Genomic DNA, 12,221 nt, shown 5'->3' with positions numbered 1-12,221 from the left:
ACAAGGACTCACTCACGTTCCTCAGCTAGAGACCTCTAAGCCAGGCTGGCCCTCTGGCCCTGAGACGCAGGTGAGAATGGACAATGCTGAGGAAGGAGCTGCCCCACACACAGAGACCGCTGACCTCATTTTTTTCCCTAATAAGGATCTGTACACACCTCCCAGGACTGTCATCACCATGACAACAGCAGAAGTTGAGGGTGAGCAGGTTAGTGGAACAGCATGCTTTCTAAATTCTCAAACGAGGCCTGAGGCTGTCCTCACTCGTGAAGTGGAAAAATTCATGTTGGCAGTGCTCCTAAATGGATTCCAAAAAACTTAAAGATCATGCCTTCTTTCTGGGGAAGAATCAGAGATGGAGTCTGCATAAAGCCCCTTCACGCAAAGTTGATTTTGTCAGAGAGGTAGGAATCCTAAAACAAAAGCATGAATTCCCCCTCACTCCCCCTAAAACTAGGGCACATAAACTATGTCCATCTACCACAGAGTGAAGAGATATGGCAAACCAGGGCAAAAACAATCCCCCAAAGACACAAAAAAACAGGCACTTTGAGAAAAATCTCTATAATAGAGCCTTCCCACAGAGACTACTCAGAACAACTCAGACCTAAATTCTGAATGTGAAAGATAGACTCCTACCTTGAAAAATCACTAAAATAGCTCCCATTTACTATAAACATTGTTCTCTAGGCTGTGTAATATGCGTGTATTATCTCATTTAATTCTTGTAACAACCTTATCAGGTGGACACTACTATTATCTCCATTTTACAGAGAATGAAACTAGGAACCAGAAAAGTTAAATAGGGGACTCAGAACTGCTGAGTAACAGAGCTAGGATTCAAAGGAGGGTTACTCTGACCGAGAGCTTGAGCTCTTAGTGATGATCTCTCTGATATAGGGAAAGGCTTCCTGCTTCCTGCTTCCTGCAAGAATCATAAGTAGATGCCTTCCTCGCATGATTTCTGAGCCTCCAAAGATATAAGACAACCTCAGGAACATGTACTCTTGATTCTAGACCAGTTCTTAAACTTTGGGGTTTATCGGGAGCACATGGAGGGCTTGTTAAACACAGATTTCTGGGCTCCACTCTGAGAATTTCTGATTCGGTAGCAATTGTTAGTGTGTCTGCTCCAAGTATCGTACTTGGAGAACCACTGTCTGGTCCCTCAACACTGAGGTCCTCTAGGCCTTACTGCCTTAGTCACCTCATCTGCCTAAGTAATCTTTCACTGCTTAGTCCCAGATCCCCTGGGGTCTTCCTTGACAAACTATAGTGTTATGTTTGGCAGTGCTGTGTATTTTGGAATTCCCTGAGCTCTTCTGAAAATAGTATGTCCCTCTCCAGGAACAATTTACTGCTGCCTTAGGTAGTGAAATGTAGGAAGAGGGGCCCCGGAAGGACCAGTAGGAGAGAGCAAAGCAGTCTGGTGCCCTGAAGCCAGACCAGCTGTCTCAAAGGCGCAGTCTTTTTACAACCTCTTGGGATTCCCTCTAGGAACTGATCACACAAAGGCACTCATTAAAACCTCTTGAGAACATTCACACTGAGAAAGTGAGAGTTGTAATTGTGAATGACTGGCCCTTTAATGCCCCTCCCCCCAAATACATTCCTCCCTCTGAAGAAGCTGTAACTGGATGCCAGGCTCTCCCTCCTCAGCCCATTTCTTTCTCTGCTCTGTCTCACGGGAAGCTGCTAAAGAAGAAGCCCTTAGGCCAGGTCTGCTCACACAGAGGTGAGGCTGGAGAGAGGGGCCAGTCATCAGGATTAACCAATTTAATGCCTGACTTGTTTATCCTGCAGGAAACATCACCTGGTGATATCCCCATTGATCCTTTCAGATCCTTATGCTAGGACTGTGAAGATAAATGAACAGTTTAGTGACAAAGCAAAAGAATTCATCAATGGAGGAAAAACAACTTTCAGGAAGACGTGTGAATGAGGATTAGTGCACAGCAGGTCTCTCTCTCTCTCTCTGCCCAGCTGCAGCTATTCTCTACTAACAGTGCAGGCGTATTTTGAGTCCTAAAACTGTCAAGTGTCAAAAGGTCAGAATGGCAGGCAGAGGGACCTCCCTTTAACTTAGTATCACTGTGAGGAGGTATGTTGACATGCAAGGCTAGGTCACCCATGGAGCACTGGGAAGATGGAAAGTCTGTACAGCTCAGTCCATGAGGACCGGGACTCGAATCAGGAGCCAGGCACAGTCCTGGACAGAAGGGATGAGACAGGAGGGGTTGGGAAACTCGGGAAGGAGAGTAATGGGACTCCTTCCCTATCTTCTGTGTGAAGAAGATGGGTTCCTAACATTCTTTTAAATCTGAAGGAGAGACCTGAAATAATCAGCAGACAGCTCCTAATGCATATTTGCCTAGGAATACACACCCACCAGCATCATCAACAAAAGGAGAATGTATTCAACCTTAGTTCCTGGCTCACTAGACCGACCTGCAAACCCTCTGTGGGAACAAGAAAAGCCCTGAAGACAGGTGAGCAGGGCAAGGTTGTGGCTGCTTTCATAGCATCATTCTTACCATTCCAGATGCTTCCTATCCTGCTATACTTGGCAGCCCAAAGCCACTTCTTCACTTCACCACTGGTATTGGGGCTGCAGATTTGTCAATGAACTATTTTATGTTCTTCTCTTTGCCATCTGGCAATATTAACTCTAATGAATTGCTTTAGCTTGTGCATTTGTTTTTTTTTTTTTTTTTGACAAATGTGACTTTTAGTTGAATCATGCAACATTCACAAATAGCAAATGCTGGCTGATTAGAATCAATGAAAGCTCTTAGAATTGCCAGCAAAAATGGGCCCTTTGCTGCACATGTTATTCAGATAGCCTAATCATTTGAAAAGCACCTGATTATTTCTGGAAAGAATGTTTCACACACACACTTATGTCATCTGTAATGTATCTATGTATGTATTTGAATTTGGATGGATTCTTGCAAGCCAGCCATGGTATGAATATAAGTGCTAGATACACTTGGATTTGGAGCTAGACACAGGGTTTGAATCCTACCTCTGCCACTTACAAAACTGCCTGAACCTGGGTATGTTTCTTACCCTCTTGGTGTCTCAAGTTTCTCACATGTAATATAGATCTAATAAATCCCTTGCAAGACTGTCATGGGGAATAAATGAGATCACATATATAATGAGCTCGGCCCAATGTCTGAGTTGATAATGGCTCAATAATTAGTAACTATTATCATCATTATGATGTTCTATTAATAGAGGATTATGATGGACACCATTTGCAGTCTCTGTAATCCTTCCTTTCTGAAAACTGCCACAGGGATGGACCTCCAAAGCCATATTTTTATTATATGACATTGCTTTAGTGATTGGGCAAGAATAAGGAAACTATGGAAATACGAGTTTAAGCAATTTGTCTATGCTCATCAGCCACTTGGCTCTTGATCCAACCTGGAAGATTCTCTTTCCTGAAAGTTTAGGTTAGGAATTGGTCCCCATTGGTCCTCTGAACTAAGACACTGTGAGATGTTCATGTCTGGAAATGTCCATGTCAAGGCAGTAAAAGTCAGTCTGCAGAGTGATACAGATCATCATATAGATGTGCAGAAAGAAGCAGATCTGACTTTAACCTGAAGTCAAAGAGAGTAGTGTCTTGGTTTTCATAACTTTCCACTTCCATGAGAAACTCCATTCCATCTATCTATGTATCTGTTTATGTGTCTATGTATCTCTCTTTTGCTTACCACTTTGAATGGGGTTCCACTGTCTCCAACTGAAAGATCTTTGCTAACAGTGTCATTTCTGTGCATAAGACCACCAGATCTTCTCTGTGTAGCTCAGACAGCCTAAGTATTTGAAAGATGCTGGTTTGGGGCGCCTAGGGGGCTCAGTCAGTTAAGCATCCGACTCTTGGTTTTGGCTCAGGTCTTATCTCATGGTTTCACGAGTTCAAGCCCCATGTCAGGCTCTATGCTGACAACACAGAGCCTGCTTGGGATTCTCAGTCTCCCTCTCTGTCTGGCCCTCCCCCACGTGCACTGTCTTGCTCTCTCTCTCAAAATAAATAAATGAACTTAAAAAAATAAAGAAAGATGCCTGGCTATTTTACAAAACAGCTACACACACACACACAGAGACACCTTTATCTGTTTTCCGTTCTTGAAGGACATTAAGTAGAAAACTAAAATAATCATGCATGTATGTAAGGATGTCATACATATAAGGAAAAGAAGAAAGACTAAAAAGAGAACCATTAATATTCCTGGTCTTAAAAACAAACAGATCATCTAATTGCTTGCTAGAACCCACACAAGAAGAGAGACACTTTGGGTCTTTACCTGGTGTTGCACTGGATACCGTTGGCCACTGCTGATCAGGCCCTCCTGGCCCAGCCCGTAGAATGCCAGCCTCCTCTAGGTGCACAGAGCTGAGTAAACACACAGACCCAAATCATGGTTAGACCATAAATGCCTCTCCAGATCTCCTGCCACCCTCAGAAAATGCATACATCTCTGGAGGCAGGGCTATGTGCTGCTTGCTATACCATTCAGGCAATAAACATGTTTTATCTTTAAGACAATTTTGGTCATCATCAATGCCACATGGCATTCACTAAATCTAACAGGAAGCCCATCAGAGGGCTAATGCCATTTTAACATCTAAATGCTGAAGCAGAGGAGGAGAGCTTACTACCAGAAGCCCCAGGCCTCTCTTGCTGATTGTCTTGTTTCTGGGTTCTCTATAGCAAAGACGAAAACACAAAAAATTATTTGGTGGCAACTGTAGCATCATTCCCATTTAGCTACCCAATTCCTTCTTGACCTTATTTTCTGTTTTACTCTTTCTGTATCTTTTACTTGCAAACAACCCATCCTAGTACATTTCCTGGGACTTGAGGAAGCCTATCATCACCACTCACAGATCCCAATTCAGAAGAAATCAATTCAGCATGAACTACTGCAGGTAGTGAGACATAAAGTGGGATATGCTTAGAGGCAAGTAGAGATAGAATATAAGCTATTCAAGGATGCAGCACTCATAAATATTAATCGATGTATGTCTAATGCCAGCACATAGAAGACCCTCATGTATTTGTTAGATGGATGAAGGAAGGAACAAAGACTCTAAAAGCAAACATCATCCAAGAACATCCTCACCAGAATTAGAGGATTATTTTAAAACAGACATCGGTTCATCTTGCAAATTAAGTTACAGAGACAAAATTTATACTACTGTCCGAGGGGTTATGTGAGGCAGCAGAGCAGACAATCTTGAACTATCGTGGGAGAAGCCCATCTATAAACTGAGTATCTTCTCACTCTGTGACTTTGAATAACGTATCTAATCGAAATTCACTCATTACGCTCTGCCCTACTGTTATTCTTCCCTCCATCTATATCCTAGAATACTCTCTTTTTTCCAAATAGTAATATACTTCGTGTGTTCTTGGATTCTACCAGCAACTTATATGGGTTTAATCAGACTCATTCTGAAGATGTAACTACCTGGGAACCAGCTCAGCTCAAAGCAGAATTTCCAGATACCGTTACATGATGTCTGAGGCTGGAACTGCCAGGAAGCCAAGCATATGTGTAAAAAAGAAGTATTCTTTAAGTTTACAACTCTAATACCTGCTCAGTACACTGTGGGGAATAAATTACATTTAGCTTCCATTCTGATTACATTTCTTATCCTACTTATATCTCATAATATCTTAATCGAAACCTGAATAGGAGGATACTTGGCTTTCTTTTCCCCACTTGAAAATAGAATAAGGAAGTGATAATGTTTTAGTATTTTATTTTAAGTGAATTTTTAAAGGTACATCTCATGGCTTTGGTACTTTTCAAGTAAAGTACGGATTCAACTGGGAGCGAATAAGCTGGTATTATAAACCATGCTTTCTCCTCTTATATGGTTTTGCAATGATAGCTCAGGTGCAGGCCAAAGCATAAACTGGTCACTAACAAACAGAAAGAATCCCTCTGATACCTCGTATCCTGGCATCTGCATAAGTGTTTCTGGGCTAAAATTGTGACCCTGGTTCCAAAGTGACATCTCACTATGCCAGCTATGATCTGCAGCCCTTCACTGATTGCTTCTTGTTCAGACACAGCACCCATTATAATGATTTCTGCTCAACTTGTAATGCTTGAGAATGTGTTAATTTATTTTACTTTAATGCATTTCTAAAGGGGCTTAAAACTAATTTTTCATTAACTTAACACATACTTTGTGAGCTCTCTCTTTAGAAAATCGATCCAGGTTTGGTAAAGATCTACTTAAGTGTTGCTCACATTTTGAGGAGCTTAAGTTTAGAGTTTATTCCTTCTTTAAAACTAAATCCTTTTGGTGGGTGTTGATTGTTATGGTTTCTTGGTTTCCAAAGACACTCAAACATAAAGAATCTTTTATTTGGCCCCATGGCATTAAATCAGCTCTGGGAATAATGGTAGTTAATCAATTACTGTCACAGAGACAAAGTAGAGAAAGCAAAATTATATTAATCTGAGTCTTAGAGTAATGCTATTACTCTAGATTAATTTAAAATAAGCTAGATTGGGTCTCCAGATATTCAATAAAGGCCTTTCACATGGCTCATCCTCTGAAGAGCCCATGCCATTGAGGGAAACAAAAGAGTAACAAGATGGAAAAGATAAGGAGATTCTAATATGCGTAAACATGAACAAGAATAAGAGCTGATTACTGTGGTTGATAGGATATAAGAGGTGATGTGTGATAGCAAACCAAGGCAGACAACATGTACATATATTCCAGTACAAAAGCATCAGTGTTCATTATAATTTCTAAGGGAGGGACAGAAAGCATAGGTGGAGAAGGGATGAAAGAAGTTGTCATTAATTCCTTATGGAAATTTTGATGAGAGAAAAGTATACAGCAGTCTGTCTCTGTAATTTTGCAAGAGACTCTTATTGCCAGCGTTTGAGAAGCATTTGGCAGTATGTTCAATGTTTCAAGGAATAGACATGGAGACAAAGTTCCCCTGTAAAAGTATCTAAAGCTTCTAAACAACAGTTTCCAGCCCCTACACACACAATTTGTCTGAGACATAAAAAGTTAAAGTACTTCTCATTGAAAAAAAGGAAGGAAACACATACCTGTGCATTCCTGCTCTTAGGGAAGCAGAGTAACGCCAGTCTGGGTTGGGCTGTCGTGGCTGCAAAATCACAAAGGGAGGCTGTGTTAATAAGGCAAAACAGAGATCTCCCAGTGATTGATTAGTTGTTTCTTAAATATTTCCATGTATGTGAAAAAAAACATTGAAGGAGCCATTTTATGTGCAACTCTATGAGGGTATCTGGATATACAGCGCTTCGTGAGAAAATTAGCTCATCAGGGTCCTTGCAAAGACTAAATATCATGAAAAACTAGACTTAATGATGCTGTGAGGACCAGCTGTGGCTTCGCCTTGCTCAAAACAGGTCTACGTTCCTAAAGCAGCAACAGGGGGAGGGCAGTCTATTTTGAGACAGGGAAAGCTTTCATTGTTTTTGCCCTCAAATGCCTCATTAAGGGAACATCTCCAATTTGGTGTTCAAGCTAAAACAGGGTGCACAACTACACAAGTTCTGCTGGTCTGGCCGGACTGCAGAGGACTGCAATCTGCTGCTGGCTTTGCAGACTGCAGCATGTTTGACCCAGGATGGATGTGCCCAGTCATAACGCCAGTGACTGATAACTGCCTCTTCTGCTGACTGAAGAGGAATACTAGAGAGAGGAAAATAAACCACTACGGGAGCTGGATCTTATTTTGCTACGTAATCCTTTTCATAAAACTGCACTCGCTCCCTGCTTTTCTGAGTGCTTTGCCTCCTCACTCAATTACTGTTCACCAAGCTCTGATTGTTTAACAGGGAGTAGCTGAAACCCAGGAAGAACCTGACTCACGCTGCACCACCTATGTATTAGAAAGATCTGTTGCCTTCTGTCTACAAACTGTCAATTCAAAGGGGAGTGGACAAAGAAGGAACATATAGGCCCCAGAAGACTGTTTGAGGAGTTATGGGCTGAAGAGAAGCCACTCAGGAATCACAGGAGACAAAATGGAGATGACTGTCACTATCTTGTATTTATTAGCAAAAAGTTTATTATAAAAAAAACCTGTGTTAGGTCTTCCTTTAAATGTATTTTCACGGCCCTGTCACTGAATACTGAGGTCTATGTGAGCAGAAAGATGAAGAGGTGGAGGCTGTATTCTGTATTTTCCTCTGGATTATAATTATCATATTTCATAGACACAAAGCCACAGTAATACCAGTAAACTACTTCAAAATGTCAATAATTCTTGTCCATATCATTTTTATAGTTTATTCAAAGGATGCAGAGTATTTCATAAAGACACGTTTTCACAACACCTAGGAAAGAAGTGATCAGCATCTCAACTTTCAGACAGACTAGGGGGTGGTTAGATGGTATTCAGAGAGTTAGCCAAAGTCAAGGCCCAGGAAAAGCTACAAGTCTAGAATACTTTTCCTCAAATGTCCCCACACACTAACTGCCCTCGCTCCTTTCAACTTTGCTGGCAAGATGTGAATATGCAAGCTGCTTTATCCTTGAAGCAGTTCTCAGAATACTACAGATACTCCATGTAAAGTAGCATGAAACTCTCCACAGAAGAAATGAAAGGGTTTCCCATTTTCTACTAGTTGTGTTGGACGGAACCAAAAGAAACCATTTGCAAATCATTTTGTAAACCTGGAAATATGACTGAACTATTTGTATTAATCAAATCACCATCATCTCTTCCCTTACCATCAGCAGAACTAGTATCAACTGTGAGAACCTTTCTTCAGTAAAGACTTGGACACCTGTTAAGTAAATGTTGCCAATTTTTTTTTTTTACGATTGGATAACATTCATGATGAAAACTGCTGCCACTTGATCTTTGGATTGAGAGCACCAACCTCATTTTGCTGAGAGGCACAATTCTAGTGGGACTGACCATGGAACTCAGTTCACTGAGTCACTTCCTCAACGACAGTTTCTCATGCTGCTATTTTCTATGATAGTCCATCAACAACAAGGTGCCTCTCAGATTCATTTGCCAGAATCATAGATATGAGATCACTTAGGGTAGTAAGATCAGGCAGGGAAAAGGTAAGGAAGAATACAGAATGTTTTAAGGATCCACACAATATTAGGCAATGAGATAAGCACTTTAAACATATTATTGCATTTATCTTAACACTTTTTTTGACCATAAATTCTATAAAAGGGATATATCTGTTTTGTCCATAAAACATATGAATATGCTCAGATATTCATAATACATAGCTATGTCCTCCGAGCTGAGCAGTGTTCAGGTATTTGGTAGGTTTTTAAAATGTTTCTGAACAAATTTATGATCATGCAAGGATAATATTAATGTATTTAAATGTATAGAAATAAGAAATCTGAGCTTTAGAGAGATTAAATTACTTGCCTGATTTGGTGGATTTGTTGATCGTTACATTTAGGTCTCCCTAAACCAAAGTTCGTGTTTTAAATTAATTTACACAGAATGACATGTATATAGTTGACCCTTGAACCACAGAGGTTTGAACTGCACAGGTCCACTTATATGTGGATTTTTTTCAATAAATACCATACAGTACTGTAAATGTATGTTCTCTTCCTTATGATTTTCTTTTTTTAAATGTTTATTTATTTATTTTGAGAGAGAAACAGAGAGTCTGAGTGGGGAGGAGGGCAGAGAGAAAGGGAGACACAGAATCTGAAGCAGGCTCCAGGCTCTGAGCTGTCAGCACAGAGCCTGACGTGGGGCTTGAACTCATGAATCAGGAGATTATGATCTGAACTGAAGTCAGACACTTAACTGACTGAGACATCCAGGCGTTCTATTTATGATTTTCTTAATAACATTTTCTTTCCTCTAAGGCTATTCTTATTTTATTTTAAGAATAAAGTATATAGGGTGGTTCAGTCAGTTAGGTATGGGAGTCTTGGTTTTGGCTCAGGTCATGATCTCCCAGTTTGTGAGTTTGAGCCCCACGTCAGGGCCCTGCTTGGGATTTCTCTCTCCCTCTCTCTTGCTCCTCCCCAGCTTGCTGTCTCTTTCTCTCTCTCTCTTGCAAAAAATAAAATAAAATATAATAAAAGATTTTTTTTAAAGAATACAGTATATAATACATATAACATACAAAATATGTGATAACCAACTGTTTACATTCTCAGTAAGTCTTCTGGGCAACAGCTGGCTATTAGTAGTTAAGTTTTAAGGGAGCCAAAATTATAATCAGATTTTCAAGTCTGCATGGGTCTGGCACCCCTAATCCTCGTGTTGTTCAAGGGCCAACTGTACTTTAATTTTTTCTTTTACTTCTGAGTTTCACAGATATTGATTTACTTTTAAATGATACATAATTTAAAGTGATAAATGCACATGGGTTTCAACCAAACTTGATTAAAGTTGGAAAAACTCAAGTTTAAAGGTTGACTTCTGATATCTCTGACATACTGGAGACATATAGTGAGGATCTGAACTAACTGTGATTGTTTAGTTCCCTAACACTTGGATGATACATTCCAGAACTATGCTTATTTTCTATTGGTGAAAAGCCCCAGTATGTCTGTCGTTTCAAAGCTTAGTCCTTCAGGACACTAATGGCCACAAAATTCCAGATGTGGAAAAAATGAATTAGGTAGTCCATATGGGTGATATAGCATCAATGAAGAACAGGAACCCACTTAAGATTCTATCAAAATTGTAGCAAAGATTTAATTTATCCTGTAATGATATTATTACCATGTTATTGTAATATTTATACCATAGAATATTTGAGCTACAGAAGGATGAATCACCTTTTCAAGAAAAATTTAAAACAAACTAGGTTTAAAATACCCTGTCTCCTTCAAAAAAAAAAAAAAAATCATTAGACCACTCCGGAAATGACACTCTGTCATGGAAATCTATGTTGAAGCTATCAGTAAATGGCCCTCTGAGACATGAAACTATAAGTAGCATCTCCTTTTCCTTTCTATTAGGACTCTATTAAGGATGTATCCATTGCATATTTTTTTCAGTGATACTGTGTCAACACTGATATAAACTATGATAGGCAGAATTCTAAAATGCCCTCCTAAGATCCTCACACTGTGGTGTACATGCCCTGCATAATTTCCAAGAATAAATATGATGGCTCTCACTCTGATTAGGTTATGTCGTATGACACGCTTGGCTTTAAGACAAGGAAACCATGGGGCACCTGGGTGGCTCAGTCAATTAGCGTCTGACTTTGGCTCAGGTTATGATCTTGAGGTTTGTGAGTTCGAGCCCCATGTAGGGATCTGTGCTGACAGCTCAGAGCCTGGAGCCTGCTTTGGATTCTGTGTCTCCCTCTCTCTCTGTCCCTTCCCCACTCACACTGTCTCTCTCTAACAAAAATAAATAAACATTAAAAAAAAAAAAAAAAGACACGAAAACGATCTGGGCGGGACTGACCTAATCATGTGAGCTCCTTAAATCTGGGTCTAGAGATCAGAGACATAAATTGGAGAGATTTGAAGACATAAATTGGAGACAGATTCCACGTGAGAGAAGATTCTCCCCTGTTAGCTCTAATGATGGAGGCAATGATGGGGCAAGGGCCTGAGCACAACCCCTAGGAGCTGAAAGTGACCTCCAGCTAACAGTATGTAAGTAGTCCAGAAAGAGCTAACTTCTGGGGCGCCTGGGTGGTTCAGTCGGTTAAGCATCCAACTTTTGGTTTTGGTTTCAGCTCAGGTCACGATCTCACGGTTGGAGAGTCTGAGCCCCATGTGGGGCTCTGCACCAATGGTGCAGAGCCTGTTAGGAATTTCTCTCTCCTTTCTCTGCCCCCTCCCCAGCTTGCTCTCTCTCTCTCTTTCAAAAAATAAATAAACATTAAATTTTTTTTTAAAAAGAACTAATTCTGCCAACAGCCTGTATGAACTTAAAAGCATATTCTTTTCCAAAGCCCACAGAAGAGAACTCAGCCCAGCTGCCATATGGATTTCAGCCTTGTGAAAACCAGAGCAGAGAACCCACTCACATCCTGCAGGACTCTGAGACAATAACTGAGAGTTATTTTTAACCAGTAATTTGTGGTAATTTCTTATAAAGCAATAGCAAATGAATATATAAACTATTGGTCATTAAGGCAAAAAGAAGTATAACATTTAAAATAATCACTGTTATATATTAGTCTTCTAGTAAATCAAGTTGAAAAGATGGTAAATATGTGGATTCTAAGGGAAAT

General features: G+C 40.3%; 1 protein-coding gene across 2 annotated transcripts in view; it reads right to left on the bottom strand.

Annotated features, from left to right (window-relative positions):
* The window catches only part of LOC124516586 (protocadherin alpha-C2), a 128,894-nt gene that overhangs the window by 26,762 nt on the left and 89,911 nt on the right, over positions 1-12,221 (bottom strand). For both annotated transcript variants that reach the window (XM_047086007.1, XM_047085999.1), the window contains 2 exons: positions 7,101-7,159; positions 4,320-4,408 (listed from right to left, as the gene is read on the bottom strand). In XM_047086007.1, coding sequence (XP_046941963.1) covers positions 4,320-4,408; positions 7,101-7,159 — 148 coding nt within the window. The remainder of the gene's footprint in view (positions 1-4,319; positions 4,409-7,100; positions 7,160-12,221) is intronic.

The sequence above is a fragment of the Lynx rufus genome, unplaced genomic scaffold (genome assembly GCF_022079265.1).
Source record: "Lynx rufus isolate CCGP_SWC_20201006 ecotype Redwood Valley unplaced genomic scaffold, mLynRuf1.p SCAF_1, whole genome shotgun sequence".
NCBI classification, from domain to species: domain Eukaryota; kingdom Metazoa; phylum Chordata; class Mammalia; order Carnivora; family Felidae; genus Lynx; species Lynx rufus.
Note: the sequence above shows the minus strand (reverse complement) of the source record. Positions and strands in the feature narration are given on the sequence as shown.